The sequence below is a fragment of the Lynx canadensis genome, chromosome B2, assembly GCF_007474595.2.
Source record: "Lynx canadensis isolate LIC74 chromosome B2, mLynCan4.pri.v2, whole genome shotgun sequence".
Lineage (NCBI taxonomy): Eukaryota > Metazoa > Chordata > Mammalia > Carnivora > Felidae > Lynx > Lynx canadensis.
The window spans coordinates 40,354,813-40,375,745 of NC_044307.1; the positions used below are offsets into that span (position 1 = coordinate 40,354,813).

The 20,933-nt window shown below is 42.7% G+C and overlaps 1 protein-coding gene across 2 annotated transcripts in view; it reads right to left on the minus strand.

Moving 5' to 3' along the window:
- The window catches only part of USP49 (ubiquitin specific peptidase 49), a 79,337-nt gene that overhangs the window by 5,901 nt on the left and 52,503 nt on the right, over positions 1-20,933 (minus strand). For both annotated transcript variants that reach the window (XM_030315490.1, XM_030315489.1), the window contains exons 3-4: positions 4,225-5,590; positions 2,703-2,907 (exon numbers count right to left, since the gene is read on the minus strand). In XM_030315490.1, the coding sequence (XP_030171350.1) occupies positions 2,703-2,907; positions 4,225-5,562 (1,543 nt within the window). In that variant the 5' untranslated portion in view covers positions 5,563-5,590. The remainder of the gene's footprint in view (positions 1-2,702; positions 2,908-4,224; positions 5,591-20,933) is intronic.

The window sequence follows — 20,933 nt, forward strand, 5'->3', positions numbered from 1 at the left end:
CGTGTTCTGTCTCTCTCAAAAAATAAAACAAATGTTAAAAAAATAATACATCACATCAAATAAACCATGGAAATAAAGTTCTCTTAATTTCCATCAGAAGCCTTCTCTGAAACCACTTATAGACAACCACTCAGTTATTATATTAACTAGACTGGTGAATGGATGGGAATATAAAATTAGTGGTCCACTGTGGTGCCTGCTAATTGTTTTTGAGCTATCATGGTCTCAATGTCTGAAGAGCCTGACATCTGATTCTAAGTTGTACCTATACCATTCATGAAAGGTAGGAGATCACAGCCAGATGACGCTTCACAGAGCTTCCTGTGACAACAGGATGTGAAGCTGCTGGTTTCACAACAGACTGCAGCAGAATGAGCGTGCCATAGGACCTTTGACTAGGGCTGGTGGTCATAACATGTAGGGGCATGAACAGAAAGAATCCAAAGAGGGGCCTGGCCTTATTTTACATTCTGATTCACCAGCAGATTTTCAAAAATTATTGCAGCTCTGCCTGGGAACCCTGGCAGCGACTGCCACTCTCAGCAGAGGGAGTATGTGAGCTAAGATGAACACAATATAGAAACTGGCTTTGTTTCCCTAAAATGAAATTCACAAAGAAAAAGAAATGACTGATTCAATGGAGATTGATCAGTTCTGTCTCCATTTGATTAAGCTGGCCACATAGAGAGCGAGAAGACTGATAGTTTTGAAACTTCACAAACAACAAAAATACATCTTGTACTTTCGCCATAGATTCCCTTCCCTATTTGAACTCGCCTAGAGAAATCCTGGAAATTGGCACATCTGGCAACCAGAAAAACATGCCTTTCTTGCAAAAATAAATACAAAATATTTCTTACCTAATCTATCATGTCTGAGAATGATGAAGTTCAGCTTTTAACATCCGTCTGTTCCTTATAAGTAAGAAGCTTTAAGAATCACTATCTTAAGAAAACCAAATAGGGAGCACCTGGGTGGCTTAGTCAGTTGCGTGTCCAACTTAGGCGCGGGTCATGATCTCGTGGTTCGTGGCTTTGAGCCCCGCATGGGGCTCTGTACTGACATCTCAGAGGCTGGAGCCTGCTTCAGATTGTCTCCCTCTGTCTGCCCCTCCCTGCTATACTCTCTCAAAAATTTTTTTTTTTAACGTTTATTTATTTTTGGGACAGAGAGAGACAGAGCATGAACGGGGGAGGGGCAGAGAGAGGGAGACACAGAATGGGAAACAGGCTCCAGGCTCTGAGCCATCAGCCCAGAGCCTGACGCGGGGCTCGAACTCACGGACCGTGAGATCGTGACCTGGCTGAAGTCGGACGCTTAACCGACTGCGCCACCCAGGCGCCCCTCAAAAATAGACATTTAAAAAAAAAAAAAAAAAGAAAACCAAATAGATACTGCTCTTAATAAGATAATTTAGGTCACTATCTTTATATCTCAATGAGGAACAGGGCAGGTGACTCTATAGTCAACCAAGTACAGCATTCTAAAATGGCAAAATGGGGGCACCTGGGTGGCCCAGTTGGTTAAATGTCTGATTCTTGATTTCCACTTAAGTCATGATCTCATGGTTCGTGGGACCGAGTCCCATGTCAGGCTCTGTGCTGACAGCGCAGAACCTGCTTGGGTTCTCTCTCATCCTCTCTCTTTGCCCCTCCGCTGCTCATGTGTTCTCTCTCTCTCTCAAAATAAATAAATGTTAAAAAAAAAAAAGTGGCAAAATTATATCAAGTATGACTTGATTTTTGTTCTGATTCTTCAGGGGCAACATGTTTCCCACTATTTACTATTTTAAAGACGATATGCAAACATACTAAGAAGGGTCATCATAAGATTGTGGTTCCCAAAACTTGTAGTCCAAATTATTTTATGGCTGCAAATTGATTTCAAGATATGTACACAATCCGTTAATTTTAGCTTCCAAATCTTGACATGCCAAAAAACCCAAACATGAGTTTCCAAGTTTGCTCTGTATTCCCTCTGTATGTGCTGGGTTAGCAAAAGCACTGAGTGTTAGTGTGGCAAGACAGAAGGAGGTCTGCGTCAGATGTCTACGTAACTACATGGAAAGAGTTCCACTTTAAATTAGAGCCATGGCAGAGATACTTTATGACCTCCTTCCCCCACTTCCCCAAATGCATGGCATGTGAAGGCATGTGAAAACAAATGCAGAAAGTAACCATGAAGCTGATGCACCTTACGACTTGCTTTCTTGGTCTCCTACCAATCTTTAGCATCAATTCTGACAGACTTGAAATCTACAAATTCGGTACAAAAATACACATTTCTGATACCGTAACCCTCACACAGGCTATGCCACCTGACTTTAGATGAAATAAGAACTGTCAAATCTATATTCATGAATTTAAGTAGGACCCTTGTAGCACTAGGAAGCAAGTACTAACATTCTTAGAGTCCCCATTTCAGGATCCTTTCAATGCCTCCCAAGATAACAACTAATGTCAATCACAGCAGGAGTCAAAGGAAGCCCAACACCTAGGTTTTGTTTTGTTTTTTAACATACGACGACGTCGACATGCTTGTTTTCAGGAAAATGGGAGGAAAAAAAATCTTTAAAAGATGCTTTAAAGCCACTCAGAATTATCATTGTTACTTTTGATGAAAAGGGCAAAAGCAGCATCTTAAATTGATATTTCAGGTGCACACCCACCTCTCCCCCTCCACTTCCACCTCCCAGTACTCACTGTTACACTGGTCACAAGCGTAGATTCTCCCTTCCAGGGCCTCTGTCTCTGTGAACTTGGCCAGCATCTCAGTGAGCAGGCACTCAGTCTGATTCAAAGGGACAAACCCCTTTTCTATGCAGTGATACCGTTCAGGGAATTCCAGGGACAAATCCCAAAAGGGCTCAATGGTATTGGATTTGTAATTGCATGATACACATGTGACCTAGAATGAAAAGATTGATTCACAGGTTATATAATCTCCATGCTTCCTTCCCACATACACTTTTGCTCGATTTACAGAAAACATAACCTACCAAAACTAAGTGTAGTTTTCAAAAAAATCTTTCACTGTAATACTAAAATAATAACTTTAAGAGCATTAGAGCATATTACTTCTGGTATACATTGCTAACTATGATGCTAGCTGGAACTGATAAACTATACAGCACAGGTTATTACCTTCCCCTTTCTCTCTTCTCTTCTCCCAAAGCATGCTCTACCATTCAATGCTGTGGTAGTACAGACCAATAGTTATCATGGGATCATTCACAGATCGGTCTGAGATAGAGAATTGGCAGATTCCTGTCTGCTTCTCTCATCCTCACAACTTCTTCATCCAGACTTTGCACCTTTCACCCACTCCAACTTGCCTCTCTTTTTTGCCCTTGTTTCTTGCAGTATCCCTACACAGATCCTTGTATTCAAAGAGCCTCAGGGTACCTTATTAGACCTCCTCTCCCCCATAACCTTCCCCATGCACCTTTCTTCCTATGGACCCTCAGGGTGTAGAGGAAGTGCCCATAAATACTTCCCCCTTCACATGCTAAAAAAAAGCCTAAATAAACCTCTTCCATCCCATTCATCACTCTTTTAAAACTGTAAACACCAAGACACAAACCTCAGTAGCATAATGTAGAAGTTTGACCTCAATCTCTTAAATTGTCCAGTTTTTTAACTCTAAAAATTCTTTCTGCACAAAGTTCTATCTATGAGTCTTGGCTTATGTCCCTACATGCTAACAATCCAGAAAAGAAGAGGTAATGAGGAACAGGAGGGAAGCTTGCTTAGGCCTTGGGCATCCTCCTAGCCACCTCCTTTCATTTTATGTAAAGCATGTCCTGGAAGGAAGAATGCTCTTTCAAACTAGGGTGGAACCAGGGTTACAGGCAACCTGTTCAGTTTCCTGAAACTGATGTAGGGATGGCATGCCAACAATGGGTACTTAATTATAACAATGAGATTATATTACCTATATTGTCATTAAAGCTTGAAGACATTCACTGAAAATGAAACGATATGGCAAATTCAACCAAAAACCTGCCCAGAAAGAGGAGGCAAGTTCCCCAACGAGGCCAACACAACGTACAGCACAATGAAAGGTACAATGGCCACCCTCCATTATGCGTAATTACAGCAAATGTTGGCTACCCTAGTCCGCCCAGATAACCTGTGGGAGGCACTCACAGGAAGCCCAGACTCTAACCAGCAAGCCTCCCTGCAGTGCAATGGGCAGTGTAGGGGTCAGGGTGGGCCAACCTACCTGACTGAGTAGCTGCCCGTGGAATATGGTGTTCACCACCTTTAAGACCTGTTTGGTGAGCTTCCTCTGGGAGAAGGGGATGAGGATCCGGCGCGTGGTGCCCTCGGACTCGAGCTCTTGCTGCACTTTGTGCAACAGCTCACAGAGGAATTCCTGCGCGTCCTGCTGGTCGTAGCCCCGGAAGGCTGGGATCAGGCTCCACACGGAGTGAAGCATGGCGAAGGGCGACACCAGGGCCCACTTGCCGGACCACATGACACGGAAGAGGGTGTGCAGTTCGTGACAGAGGGAAATGTGCTTCGAGCTCGGCTCCTTGTTCTGGATGAGTTCTAGGCTCCTGCTGATGGAGGCCCCGCCGTTGAAGCAGAGGCCCTCCCGCTCGCACGACTCAGCCCGGTCGCTCCTGGCCGACAGCTCGGTGGCCGAGCTGCCGGCCGGCCTGCCCGAGAGCGGAGCCTTCCCGTTGGGGGCCTTGGGAAACAGTTGTTGGGTCTGGGAAGGGTCGAGGTTCAGAAAACACTCGCGGAACTTCTGGAGGTGGCTGAGCACCTGCAGGATGGAGTTCATGTAGCAGGTGTTGCCCAGGTTGCGCAGGCCCGTGACGCCCGGCGCTATGGCGGGCGCGCGGCGCGGCTGGGGGCGGCCCCCGGCGGGCGCGCGCGGCGGGGCGGGGCGCGGGGCGGGGGCGCGGGGCGCGTGCAGCAGCAGGCGCGCGCTCTTGCGCGGAGGGGCGCTGGCCAGCTCCTCCAGCAGCCGCCGCTTCACCTCGCGCCGCCGCTGCCGCGCCGCCTCCTTCTTGCGTTCCAGCGCCTCCTCCTGCCGCCGCTGCTCCAGCTTCGCCTGGCCGCGGGAGCTCTTCTCGAACCAGAGCCGCAGCGTCTTGGCCAGCAGACGCTGGCGCCGGTACCACAGAGCCGTGAGCATCTGCGGCTGTCCCTGAGGAGCGCGCTGCGGCGGGACGGCGTCCTCGCCCGAGGCCATGGACCGCAGCGTCCGGCCGCGCCTCAGCGGCGGGTCCTGCTTCTGGCCCCTGACCGCCAGGAGGGAGCTTCTGAGCAGCTTCAGGTCCCCCTCGGGGTTATCGTTGAGCACATAGTCCTTGCACAGGTAACAGAACACGTACAGATCTCGGACCTCCATAGCTAGCGGGTGCCCAGTCTCCTCAAAGTGTTTAAGGGCGTGATCCTCGATGTAGCGGCCGCAGGCCACGTGGGAGCACTTGAGACAAGCCCACACCGACTCGGTGGTGGCGCACTCCCTGCAGCACCACTTCTGCGGGTTCAGGATGGAGTGGTCCTGGGCGAGCCGCAACCGCCCGACATGTTTGCATCTATCCATGTCTTATAGAAGGCTCCAGTCTTTCAACCTGGCACGACAGAGCCCCAGAAAGGAGAGAGAGAGAGAGAGAGAGCTTTCAGCAAAATCTTTTCCTAGAAAAAGGCTTGCAACCGCCGTTTTCAACTCAATGCTCACTAGTTTTCAATTCAAAATTGGTTCCTTTGGAAGGAAGTTAAGAAATAAAATACTGTCTTGGGGGGAGGGCTTGGCACCAAGTCGAATCTTTACATTTTCTAAGCTTGTATAAATTCCCGAATATCAGCTAATTTTTACGTGAGGCTGATTTGTATTCCTTAGGTAATGTCATTACCCTTAGTTCATTCACATTGCACCCAACTGGCCACCAGGGGAAAGAAACTTGTATTCTGAACCATCTCTGAACTGATCATGTCCTCTGTATCTTGTACTGATCAAGATCCTAGTTGTATGCACAAAGGGACAGGAGAGGAGAGACATAATGTTTCAAATACCAGTGAGAGATGAAGACCCTCAAATGTAAAGGCAATCTTAGGTCAGTTTCAATGTATTTCAAAATAGAGGTAACAGGACAGGTAAAGGTAAGAAAGAGAAAGTCCTCTACAGTACAAGGTGCCATTTTTCTTTAAAAATTTTTTAATGTTTATTTTTGAGAGAGAGAGAAACAGAGTGCGAGCGGGGGGGGGGGGGGGGGCGGGCAGAGAGCGAGGGAGACACAGAATCTGAAGCAGGCTCTAGGCTCTGAGCTGTCAGCACAGAGCCTGACACGAGGCTTGAACTCATGAACCTTGAGATCATGACCTAAGCTGAAGTTGGATGCATAACTGACTTAGCCACCCAGGTGTCCCTAAGGTGCCATTTTTCTTTTCTTGGGTCCAAAGAACCTGGCTAAGGAGATAGTCTGTGAGTCTGAATCTAAATAACTTTTTTTTTTTTTTTGTAGTAGGCTCTACACCCAGCATGGTGCTCAAACTCACAACCCCTAGATCAAGAGTCGCATGCTCTACCGACTGATCCAGCAAGGCACCCCAATCTAAATAACATTTTATATGTCCACTATGGTCTGAATGTTTGTGTAACCCCCATTCATGTGCTAAAATGCCCCTTGCCCAAAGTGATGGTATTAGGAGGCAGGGCCTTTGGGAGATGATCAGGTCATGAATGGGTTGACCCTCATGGAATGAGCCTTCACGAATGGGATTTTAGTGTCCTTATAAAACAGTTCCCTCACCCCTCACCCACGTGAGGACACAGTGAAAAGCCAGTCTTATGGCTGTGAATCAGGAAGTCCTTACCAGACATGGAATCTGGTTCCATGATCTTGGGACATCCCAGCCTTCAAACTAAGAGAAACATTTGCTGTTTATAAGCCACCGAGTCATGGTATTTTTGTTATAGCAACCCTGAGGGACCAAGACAATGTGAAAAGCACATGTACATCTTGTAGAAACGGTGGGAAAACTTTTACTTTCGTTACTAAAAGTATATGTAAGTACCGAATTAGATCTCTTAGGACAAGTGATGGAGTGGCTACTGGTTTAACCAAACTACCAAGCAAAAAGAAAAAAAGAAAAAAAAAAAGCAAATCTTCCAGATGATATACATGAAAATGCTTTTTAAAATAGTGGCAACATATTGAGCTTTTTTTCTTCTTCTTCCTGTCTTCCTAACATTGCTTCTTCCATATTGTTCTTCCGAGAAACCTAATGGGCAATTTCTCTAAGGAAAAGAGGCTAGACAATTAATTTAAAAGAAAACTCTTTATTCTTTGGAACCTTGACAGTTTTTTTTTTCTTTGCCAGTACCAATATTTAAACTTCCTAAAGGTATTTCCTCCTATAAACTTCCTTCAACCCCATTTCTTCTACACCTTCATTTCTGTGAGCAAATGAAGTTGCATGATTATGGAGTCACCCAGAGAAGTTTTAAATCCAGTAAATTCTGAGTAGTTCCTTTAATTGGTTTCCAGATGCCCTTTTTGGCCTTGTCCTATTGCTAAAACCTACAACTATATACCACAGGACCAAATGAGAGATCCTTCCTATTTTTTATTGCCCATTCCAGATTGGCAAAGGCCATGTCCCTAGATAAGAAACCCTTAAATCATACAAAGGAAAGCAACCTAGGTGATCTTCAATCAAGTCAGATCATGCTTTTCCTTTGAGTTCTTTCAGGATTTAGGTTCTCCTACATTATTTTTCTAATTATTGATTTGTTTTACTAAGTGCCCTGTAAGTCTCTGGATGTATTTCCTAACTAGATATAATCTTCTTCGGTGAGAAGATCATGTGTTATATTTCTTTTTCACCCCTTTATAGCTTCACAACTTGTGGGTGCTCAACTCTTAGTGGTCAGAGGTGTTCTGTCAGACTTACCTTCCCACACAGTCCAGAATGGCACTGAATTAACCATTTCTTTTTACTTTTTGTAGGGCACAGCCAAATTAAAACGTACATATATTAAAAAGATGAGATGGTAAATAAATGAATTTTCTTTTTGCTATTTATTACCAACCAAAAGTTGAAGTTGAGTATGCATGGTGCTTGCAACCAATTACTGGGGACACAAAAGAAAGTCAATAATTACAGAGCAAAGGGGGAAGCAAAATCAAGAGACTGGCAACTCTCAAGTTCCTCACTTAATATTTTTCAAAATGTAGTTTCTGAGCCACTTACCAGCATCAGAATTCCCTAGGATACTTGTTATTTGTACAGATTTCTGGTCAGAGCTCCAAACCTAATGAATCAGAATCTGGGGAGGGGTCTCAAGTCTCCATTTAAAATAAGCCCTACAGAGGACTCGCTTGTGCATTAAAACCTCAGAACCACTGCACTAATCCAGTAAATGATAGGGATGAAGATGTCCTCATGGAAATCAAAGAAAGAATTTTCTTTCTCGACATCTTCTACTTCGACCAACATTAATTATCCAATAGAACTTCCAGCAATAATGGAAATATAACTTACCTGTGCTGCTTAATACTGTATTAACTGGCCACCTGTGCCTACTGAGTACTTGCAATGTGGCTAGTGAGAATGAGGGACTGAACCTTTAGTTTTATTTAATTTTAATTAATTTAACTTTTAAAGGTTTATTTATTTATTTTGAGAGAGAGAGAGAGAGCGGAAGAGGGGCAGATAGAGGGAGAGACTCTCAAGCAGGCTCTGTGCAGACAGCACAGAGCCTGATATGTGGCTCAAACCTACAAACCTAGAGATCATGACCTGAGACGAAATCAAGACTCTAACACTTAGCCGACTAAGCCACCCAGGTGCTCCTAATTTTGATTAAATTTAAATAACCATATATGGGTAGTGGCTGCAATACTGGATAGCACAGACTTAAATACACCAGGACATATAAATCTTTAGCTCACTCGGCTTTTCTTTTTGTTTTCTTTCCTTTGAAAGATTCAGTACTCACTGAATCGTATCTGAATAGCCTCTTCTTATGACTCAAAACTGGCAAATCCCCATTTTAGCCAACAGGAGCCTTGATGTGTCTTCAGGAATTTAATTGCTACAGAGATCTTATCACATGAAACTCAGCACAGCTTTAAATCCTACAAAGAGAATATCTCTGTGAACAGGAAGCCAGCAACACAACACTCGGAACACTGATGCCTTGCAAAATCAAGGCCTATACTGAACAGCCAAAAGCCCAAATAGAAAAACACCAAAGAACCATTCCACACCCTCTCCGTGAAGAGCTGTCAAATGGAAAGGGCACTCTGGAAATTCTTTCTTCCGATTTCATTTTCTGATCTATAAATCTGCTGATCACGCACATCCTTTCCTGCACAGCCCTTTCCCCATTACAAATCTGTCGTGGCAACTCACTAACCTGCCATATGGCAGAGTAAATCCATTCAGGAAAACACAGGGCTACCTTGTACCTCACCACACTGAGTTAAGCTAGGCAGACTAGCTTCTCTGGGGAAAAAACATATCATGAAATGGAAACCACCCAAAAGTGACACAAAAGAAAAAAGCCACTTTAACCAACATACAAAATAAAGAATAAAGAGAACACAATCCAGGTATACTCCGTTCAAGAGAGGCAAGGTTTAACATACCTCTCATACATACTCTGATTAAGAACCAGGCCTAACACCCATAAGTGTAAAGGATTCTATTTTACATTTTGCTGATATGTACACCTTTTCCTTCATAATTCCCAAAGGCCATAATAGTCCTAACACTTCCACTTAAAACCTACATCACCCAGTGTGACAGACACCCAACATCCCAGAGCTAAACTTGCAGTGTAACTGGCAAAGAATAAGATGTGCTTTAACAGTTCTCCATTGATAAGGAGATGAGCAACTTTAAATGAATGTCCTACACACCCTGGATTGATCTACACATGGGGTAAATAAACTTGACAAAATATTATTGCTTCTTTAATTACCATAGTTTTATTTTAAAAATATGAATCAACTCGACTACAAGACATAATCACTATTTAAAAGCATCCCACTATAGTTAATGCCACTAAATATTAAATTAGAAGAAGGTAATGAAATCTTCAACTCATGCCTTTGTTCTGAATTAGGAACTTCTAGATTTATCCCATTCTTTTTTTTTTTTAAAGTCTCTGTATGAGATGACCGAACATTACAATCATCTTTCAAAAATCTATAGCTTAAAAATACGATTGTCTTTTAATTGGGGCATTCCAATTGTTCTCTTGTAGCAAATTTCTTAGCTGATCCTAAACGTGTTAACTACATCACCAGAATAAAACTTCTGCAGGGAAGGCGGGGGGAATCAACAAAAACCAAATAGGAAAAAAATAATCTCCTTTGGAGAGAATCCCATTTCTTCTCTCTCCCTCATCATAGTGATTTCTTCTCAGTTCTTAACTAAGGACAGTGGAATAATCCTGCCTGGTCTTAGTGAGACCAAGTGGCATAAATTCCAGCTTCAGAGAGAGTAGACACTATGGTAACATGCTGACAGCCTTCATTTACATAAAAGAATACTAATTACGTGGTATCATCAACATCTGCGATTCTGCTCACTGCCATATGCGACAGCACAGGGTATTTTAACCCTTCAACTTACTAAATGTACCCTAAATTGCATGTACCACAAAACTCGCAAAGACTGCTTGAAAAGACACGGTGAATACATTTTTCTAAATAAGTACTGGAAATGAATTTTATTTTCAGCTAACATTTTATTTCCAAAAGATATGGGAAAATATAATTTAATACCAATATACAATTAAGGAAAAGGTGAAGGTACAGTTAATAACCCCAAAGGGAAGAACGCTACATTCTAGAGTATTATGCAGGGCTCTAACAGGCTGTATTATAAGCACAATGAAACTAGCCTTTTGCATTTTTAGATTACGGCTACAGTAAGGCAAAAACAATAAAAATACAAAATAAGAAAAAAAGTAGGAGAAGAGCCTGAGAGGGATGACATTGGTGAGAGTGCTCAGAAGCCCTTTGCTAAGGCAGTGTATGTGTGGGGAGGGGGCTGAATGGGTGGAGTGTCCCCACTCCTTGCTGCTCCCTTCCTCCCGCCCCTCCCTCTGGGTTCCCATCCTCCCTGAATATGGGGGTGACCGGAGGGGAGGAGGGTAACCTATAGGTCAGAGCACTGCTCGGAGACTCCTAGAGAGGCTGAATTCTCTTGAGAGGGCTTCAGAAGCACTGACTAAATGTGTTCTGACCTCTGACCTGAGGACAGGGCTAACTACTGAAGCAGTGACTCTGAGCCACGGGCAATGGCATACTCATACGCTGGGTGTGCCAAGCCTTGTGAGCTGTGTTCCTGCTCACCTGGTGTCAGTAGTCAAGTACCGGTGTTCAGGAATGACTGTCTAATCGTTGGTGACAGCAGATTTAGGTTACGCCCATGTGTCTCTCCCACTTGTGTTAGGCCTTGCCTTCTTCAGTAAAAAAGGAGTAGGGTTCACGTAGGAAGCTGGGCCAGGCCCATGACCCTGCTCTGCCCACAGCAGGGGCCGTACCTGTGGCCCAGCAGGGACATGACAAGGGCAGCACAACCAGCACGGAAAAAATGCTCTGCTCTGTACCAAATACCAACCTCTCTGACCACATTAAGAGCTGGAATTGGGTTTAAGCCCTTTGTACCTTCAGTCTCTGCCGTCTTTTGTTCACCTTTCTCTCCAGGTACACATATGCCCAAGTCTCTCCTGTCTAGACAGAGGAGAGGCATACAGACACTTTCTCCTCCGCCTACTTTATTTCTGGCAAGATCATGTGCAGCTGCATCTTCCCTCACAGTTCACTCTTCAACACATCCATTGCATGAAAACTATTTTCTCAAAGGTCATTAGTAATTTCCTTATAGCGAAGTTCATTAGCCTGAATTTTAGGCTACTGTTCTTCTCTGGTTTTCTTCCTATGTCTGAAATTATACCTTCCCTGTTTTTGTGTGTCTCTCTTCCTGGAAATGTAGGCTTTCCTCAAGGTTCTGTCTTTGGCTCTCTTCTCAGTGATTTCATCTATTTCTAGAATGTTGAGTATCATATCTGTACAAGATGATATATTTTATTTTGTTTTTTTAATTTTTAGAGAGAAAGAATGAAAGTGGAGGACTGGGGCAGGGGGAGAGAGAGAGAATCTTAAGCAGGCTCCACACTCAGCACGGGGCCTGATACAGGGCTCGATCCCACAACCTTGGAATCATGGCCTGAGTAGAAATCAAGAGTTGGACGTTCAACTGACTGGGCCACCCAGGCGCCCCAAGATAATGTATTTTAATTTTCACAAATACTTCTTAAAAAGCACTTTATTCAGATAGTTTACATACCATAAAATTCACTCATTTAAAGCATACAACTCCACAATTTTTAGTATTTTCAGAGTCCCGCAAGAACTTCTGAATATAAAATCCATTTCATTGCAGAGTCTCAGTCTCAGGTTGGATTTTCAGTCGGATGCTTGCATTATGTATACAACTATTAATAGTATCTGCAAGACGAAGCTATTGAACATGTTTTGCGCTTTTTTGTTTGCTTAGTAGCCGTGATGATCAGGCACCGAGATATATACAGTTTCATGCAGGTCTCCAGGTGATCAAGATACATAAGATGACTGATAGGGGGTTATGGAGATGCCATCTGTGGAACAAAGCTAAGCTAGCTGGCCTTCAAGGGATCTGACCTTTTGATTGATTAACCTAATACTCTTGCCAAAGAGGTCTGTGCCTAAAACTTATTAACACCTTGTCGAGGAGGAGAGTAGACTGGGGAAAGGTGGCCAAAAAAGAGTGCTCACAAGAAATTCTGAATCCACGTGGAAAACACACACACACACACACACACACACACACACACACTGTTAGAAATGTCACCTGTGACTCTGCAGAGAAATAGTAGCCAAGAGTAGAGGATAACTAGGTTTGCTGTATAAACATGAAACACAGCTTTACTGTAATTTATGCTGCTGCCCGATCAAAGAGGCCTATTTGCTACAACCTGGTGTAAATGTTTTAGCATTGTCTCCCTGACAAGCTAGTGTTGAAGCAAGGTCCAAACTAAAGGCTCCCTCTTCTACTCCACTGCCATATGGAAAATCTCTGACACTGAGAATCAGGGTTAACCTTTCAAAAATTTGACCCCAGGAATTGTGGTTTGTCCCTGCAGTATGCCTCTAAAACAGTATGCTCTCCACAGCAGCCAGTCAGTCATCAACAACGTATACATATGTCAAAGTCTGTATGTGTGCCAAAACTTCTTGAATTGTGTGCTTTAAGTATGTGTGGTTAACTGTATGTAAATTACACCTTAGTAGAGCTGTTAAAAATTACACAAACACACACCCAGCAAACAATTTACCCCTAATGAATAGATGGAGGCAGCAGCTTCTTATACTACTCGGTGAAAACTGACAGGAAACTTTATCAGGAATGGTTAACACCAGTAACACCTGACTCCACTGATCAGCTTTGCACTAAAAGCAGGAGAATCAGACACTACATGCTTCCCTAATAGGATGTAATAAAGGGCTCACAGCAGCATCACCTATGAAGTACTCTGGCTGAAAAACCTGAATCTGAGTCCAGTGAAGCATTTAGATCTAACTACTAGGGTATGAGAAATGTGGGTGACAGAACATGCTACCACAAGGCTGCAATTAGCCAGATTACCACATCAGAGTGTGGCAAATGCTATGGGCTCAATGATCTGTAGTCTTTAATAAATAAATGACACGAGGAAAAAGGGGGTGGGGATGGATCTGCTATAGATTATACGAAACCTAGAGACATATCAACCGCATTCAATGTGTGCCTCAAATGTATCTATTTTTTAACTTTTAAAAAATGTTTATCTATTTTTGAGAGACAGAGTATGAGCAGGGGAGGAGCAGAGAGAGAGGGAGACACAGAATCTGAAGGAGGCTCCGGGCTCTGAGCTGTCAGCACAGAGCCCGACTCGGGGCTTGAACACATGAGCAAGGAAGTCATAACCTGAGCTGAAGTCAGACGCTTAACTGACTGAACCACCCAGGCGCCCCTGTGTGGCTCATATTTAAATCTTGATTTGAACAAACCAACTATAAAAAGACAGTTTGCAGATAACTGGGAAAAAATGTTTTAAAATATTGTATGCCTCTAGCTATTTTCACTATTTTTTTTAACAGTTTCATTGAGATATAAGTGACATACTACAAACTATACATATTTAAAGTATACAATTTGGTACGTTTTGGCATATAGTATATACTTATAAAATCACCACAATCAAAAGACTGAACACACCCATCACTCCCCAGATTCCTTTCTGCCTCTTTGTAATCCTTCCCTCTCTACCACCCGAAGTCCACAGCTGGAGAAATTTGAACACAAAGTATTAGAAAACATTAAACAACTATTTTGTGTGACAGTGATACAGTGGTTATACCTTTTCAGTCTTTGTATGTTAGAAATATCTCAAGTATTTATAGGTGAAATATTATGATGTGTGGAATTTGCTTTAAACTATTCTGGGGGAGTGGCAGGAAGATAGATGAAACACTGTCAAAACATTCATACTTGTTGAAGCTGGTTGATGGGTACATAGAGCTCATTATACTATTCTCTTTATTTTAGGATATGCTTACAAAGTTCCACAAAAATTTTTTAAGACAAAAAAGTAAAGAATATATTCTCTGATAGCAAAAGAATATCACAAATTAGACAATCTGTGAGAACCTTTCACTCTCTATCATCATCTTACCATCACGTCTAGTTTTACTGTGAAACACACCCTCCCACCTGAAACGAAAGCACCAAATCAAAAAAGCAGTTCTCGGCAGTGTTAGTCACAGAAGATGGCTGGCAAAATACCCTTTGGTCTGGGCCTCAAATATACCCTTCAGGCTCAGGTGGCAACTTCTTTGCTGGCCCCCGAAGTTTCTTTCAAATACTTCTGCCCACAAAAACTTCCTGGGTATCTTTGTCTTTGGAGGTCACAAAGCCACTTTAATCAGTCTGTTGAAATGCTCTTGCTTGGTCTAAAGCTTCTCTCTGAACTTCTTCCCTTACTGGAAAAGAAAAATCCCTCATTTGGTCAAGTTCTGCTCCTCCCTCACTAACTCTGATCATCTAGGTGTCAAGGAGCCCATCCTGTGCCTTCCTAAGTCTCCCTGTGGTCTCAGCAAACAAGAGCACAGACCTCTGACCCCACAGGCGGACACACGTTACTCCCAGTCCACATGTTTGGCAAAGCAACATTTGGCCACATGGATCCGATCCAATATTCACAAACCTCAACCAACAGGTTGTTTTCCAGTTGAGACTTTGGGATAGGTCTTCTCCGAGAAACCATGTTATAAATAGCACTTGGTCCAGTTAAAGCCCATCGTGTATCTATAGCACAGTACTAGAATACTAGCGCCACCACAAAGCTAACTATCAAATGTATTATTTTGAGAAAATTGATTCAAAGTTTCAACTTGAAATGCCAAGAATTACTCTCCCAGCTGCAGCCCTGGCAGTGAAATTGTGAAATCTCCCTCCTCCCACTTCCCCACATGGCTGAAGAGGGCTTTCCACACATGGTCATTTGTATGGAAGACACATATATACGTTACGAACTGCCTGTAGAGGAAAAAAGGGAACAATTTCTGTGAATGGAAAATAAATCTGACTAGAATTTACAAATGGATTGTGAGGATTAGATGCCTGTGTTTGGTTATTTCAGTGGCTGTTTCAAGAAATGGGAACCTCCTCTTCCTAATGTCCTGTTTCTTAAAATGAGAGCAGTATATTTAGTTCCGGGCCTCCCCCATCAATACACCAAAGCACATCTTTTAGGACAAAGGCCCATCATATTTTGCATGAGTGGAGACACAATTTTTAAGCACTTTATTTCAAGAGCACAGAAGAAGACAAATGTCTAGAAAGAAGGATCAAATACAAAGGGGTATTTGTTACATACACAGAAAAGGAGAAAAACTGGAAGCTACAAAGAACACTCAGGCGCTTTAATAGAGAACAGATTAAATAAATTATAAATTGGCCCTACAACAGAAACCATCAGTTGTTTTTTGTTTTGCTTCGTTTTATAAAGAGGCAGACCTATTTGCACAACAATTCAAAATACAGTATGTGAAAAAAACAAAGGGGCAGAATGGTGTATATAATATACCATCATGACTGTTCAAAAAAAAAAAACAAAAAACAACAACTATACACACACAACCTCCCTCTCTCTCTTACATGCATTGAGGTTAAACAAGAAGCTGGTAACATCGCATACCCTGTGGTGGCAATCTGGGGGTGGAGATGGAGAGGACACTCATTCATCAACCTTTGATCCTTCTGGGAAAAAGAAATCATGTGTTATCTATTTTTAAAAAGGATATGGCACTGAGGAGACTGTTTCAACAGTCTTAAAAATTCAGGCATCAGCAAGATGACTGAAGATAAGCACAGAGCATACATGGTTTATTATGTTTTCATTAGAAAAGAAGATTCAGAGATAGGCAGCCAGATGATATTTATGGTGCATGGAGAACCTAAGGAATTATATTTTAGTAGCACTAATCATTGCACAGGGAACCCCCCTCACTCTTCTCCATAAGCTTATGACCAGCGAAGTGTAGACCTCTTCCGTGTACTGCAGAGTGGCAATATGGCAGAACCTCCGTCGGTCAAGTGTCAATCATTTGAAATTCCATATCAGCCAAAGTACCAAGGTAATTTCTACTCTACTTCCCCAGGGGCCACTACCAAAAATTGTCCATAGAAGTGATTTCCGTGGGCAGACTCCTTTCCTTTCCCAACTCTTAGGAGACATTCCCTTCCTTCATGGGACAGCTCTTCACATTATTCCAGTTTACTGGTCAGCAAACTAGATCTCTCAACACCCAACCAACCTCCCTGAAGGAGAGTGAGTATGAGTGCACATGTGCTAGGGGTGGTGAAAAAGGCACACTAAAAGCCTCAGTTTCTTGGTCTGTAGCAATAATATCTACTTCAAGGAGATGTTCTTGAGGGAGGCTCAAATGGGATGGCCATGTAACTGCACTCTGAAAGTGCGTGCCTCTAAGCAAAGTACTGGCTGACTTGGCCACATGGTCACCTATCCCTGAAAACATTTATTTTTGTCTCCACAGGGCCTAAAATCAGGCTGGCTAATTGAGCAGTTTATAGTAACTGTCTGATCTTGATTTTATCCAGATAGTTTCATTTAATAAGGCATTCATAATAAAATACTCTTAAAAAATTAGATGATTTTTTATATTAAAAATGAGAAAAATCACTCTTTTTCCCAAGCAAACTAAAGTTTTTTTCTAATATTATCTATTTTTTTTAGGTTTAAGACCTTTAATAGCAAAGCAATGCAAGGAAAATAAAAGTCCAATTAAGATGTTAAAACAAACCCATGGCACCATAAAATGCAGTTGGATGAAAGAAGCAGAATCAGTCTCTGCTTTCTCTCCAGTGGGGGCATGCCCATTGAATATTTACAGGTCCCACAGAATGTGCTGCATGGCAAAAATATAAAAGAGGCCTTCTTTCAACTAAGGCATAGAAGGCTTTTCAAAGACATGAACTGTGCATGAACCCTCATCTCTCGTATAAGAATAAAGCAGAAGTGCTTCTGGGAACTTAACTATAGTAAGCAGACACAAGAGGAAAGAGCGCCAGTGCACACCCCGGCAATGAACTTCATGTAGTTTAAATCCCACAAACCCCAGCCACCTCTGCTCCTGTCTTAAAGACACCAACCCTCCTGCCCTGCCAGGGAGTTCCACACCTTTTGGAATAAGACACTGACATCCCCCGTTAAAGGCAAATAAAGAATCTTATGAGTGAAACACACAAAGCCAATCAATGGCTAACAACTAAGTGCAGATTAATTTACCATAGCAGGAAGTGGAAAGCAGAGCTCTGAGGGACAGGGTGCTGTGTAGGTAAGCATAGTGAGGAAGAAACTAAAGAGGGAGAGAAAGTCTGAATCTGCTTGAGACCCCACAGAAGGAAGACTTGAGCCCAAAGGGGGTAATGGACACCAAGGAAAGAGGTCCCTGAAACAAAATATGAGAACACACAAAAAATAAGCTTCACAGTTTTGTAAGTTTTTCCAGCAACACTCCCATGATGCCTGTGGTAACTGTGCTGAACATTGTAGATAACCACCAAATTATATCAGTGTGGCATAATGAAACAAGGAATGTATGCAACTCCTCAGCTTTTAATACGTACGAATAATTAGAAAAGTAATTACTCTAAAGTTAAATCTTTTATTTCTTCTGAACATGTGTTGTCTGAACCCAACTTCTCAGTAAATTTCAGTATGTTATTTTTAAGTTAATGGTCACTAACAGGCTATATAGCTTAGGGTAGATAAAGTCCCCATCAAATCACCTAACTAATCACCTACCTCAACTACAGCAAACTTATCAAAAACATATACATCATCACTATACCTACCACTCATAAAAGAACTTACCAGAGCTAGTAAGAACTAAACTGCTTTGAAGGAACTATCAATAAAAAATGTCTAATACTGGCAGAAACAAAATAATAAATGTTACATATTCTACGAGACCAACCAACAGACCTCTAAGAAACCATTTAATGCATTACTAATTCTAATTAGAATCCAGCTTATGAATCTGCTGTAAGGAAAATGCCTCATAAAAGTATTCCAGATATAGCCTGGACCTTAATAGAAAGGAGGACAGGACCGTTAAGGTATTGATGTCATTGAGTGGGTTCATGAAATAAGGAACTTTGGGGGTCTCTTGGTGGCTCAGTCAGTTGAGCATCTGACTCTTGATATCAGCTCAGGTCATGATCCTAGGATCTCACTCGGGATCAAGCCCCACATCAGGCTCTGTGCTGAGTGTGGAGCCTGCTAATGATTCTCTCTCCCTCTACCTCTGCTCCTCCCCTGCATGTGTGCTCGCTCTCTTTCTCTCTCTCTCTCTCTCAAATTAAAAAACAAGGGCATCGGGGTGGCTCAGTTGGTTAAGCATCTGACTCTTGGTTTCCACTCAGGTCATGATCTCATGGTTTCTGAGTTCAAGCCCTGTGTTGGGCTCTGTGCTGCTGGTGTGGAGCCTGCTTGGGATTCTCTCTCTCTCCCTCCTCTCTCTCTCTCTCTCTGCCCCTCCCCTAGTCTTTCTCTCTCGAAATAAATAAACTTAAAAAATATTTCTCTTAAATTAAACTAAATTACGAAACAAAGGAAATAAGGAACTTCGTGTTCTCACATGGTAATAGGATCAAGTCTCCAAAATAGATATGGATTTATCTTCTAAGATTGAAATTAGAAAAGAAAAAAAACAGTAGTAAACACAATAATCCATCTGTTAAAAATACCAAAACCCTGAGGTCTGAGTGACTACAGAGTTCTAGGGTCCCCAAACCCAATTAAAGTGACCCAGGTATAACCTCAGAGAGCCAGGGAGAATATGTCCTTGACATATGAGCCTGTGCCTGACCACAGACTGGAAACCACAGGTAAGAGAGGGCGGGAATCCTCAGAGTAATAATGAGACAGTACTCTTTCTACATGGCTTAAGGCAAGCCCCCAATTTGTAAGTACAACTACTTGAGCCTGGTGGTGTCACATAAGGGCCAGATACCATTAGTCACTAAAACCATTCAGCAAACTCCCTTTGCATTAATTTCTTGAACAGAAAACTAAAATTGATTTTCCATGTAGCTTGCCTTCAGGGAGAGAATGTAATAACCACCAAGTTCAAGTACTAGCATGCTTAACAGTGGTATTTCTCATAAATGAATCTTCACTCTAATTATTTTGACCACATGAGTCAGTTCCTAAGAAACTGGGCATCCTATCATGTTCTCACAAAATTGAGATTCTGAACCTTCAGAGCTAACGTCTAGAACCTAGTTATGACTTCACCAAGGTAATGCCACCTGGGAGGGCGAGAAGCTAGCTATCCGCAATTTCAGGGGTAGGTCTCTATTTAGGATCTCTCTAAGTAGAACACAGTTGGACAAATTTTGGCTAGGGCCACATACTTTTCAGTATTTTTATAATTAACTTGCATTATAAATAATTAAACTATCAGGGCAACTGGGTGGCTCAGTCAGTGGAGCGTCTGACTTCAGCTCAGGTCATGATCTCATGGTCCGTGAGTTTGAGCCCCATGTCGGGTTTTGTGCTGACAGCTCAGAGCCTGGAGCCTGCTTCGGATTTTGTGTCTCCCTCTCTCTCTCAGCCCCTCCCTGCACTCTGTCTCTGTCTCTCCCTCTCTCTCTCTCTTGCTCAAAAATAAATATGAAAAAAAATTTTTTAATAAAAAAATAAATAAATAAACTATCATTTATTGGACACTACTATATCCAGGCACTGCCTTTTTTGTTGTTTTTTGAGAGAGAGAGAGTGTGTGCACATTCTTGTGCATACAAGTAGGGAAGGGGCAGAGAGAGGGAGGGAGAGAATCCCAAGCGGGCTCCACACTCAGTGCAAAGCCCAAAGCAGGGCTCAATCTCATGACCTTGAGATCATGACCTGAGCTGAAATCAAGAATCAGATGTCTAACCAACTGAGCCCCCCAGGCGCCCCCCCAGGCACTGTTCTAAAACCTAATGCACATCATTGATTCTTTCTGACAACTGATTTTAAACTCATTTTTAAAAGAATAAAGAGGCTCAGAGAGGTAAAGAAACCTATCCAAGGTCACACTGCTGGTACATGGCTCAGCTGTGAGACAGATTTGAAAGCTGGCTTTTAAATTTTTTTTTTTAACGTTTATTTATTTTTGAGACAGAGAGAGACAGAGCATGAACGGTGGAGGGTCAGAGAGAGGGAGACACAGAATCGGAAACAGGCTCCAGGCTCCGAGCTGTCAGCACAGAGCCCGACGCGGGGCTCGAACTCACGGACCGCGAGATCGTGACCTGAGCCGAAGTCGGACGCTCAACCAACTGAGCCACCCAGGCGCCCTTGAA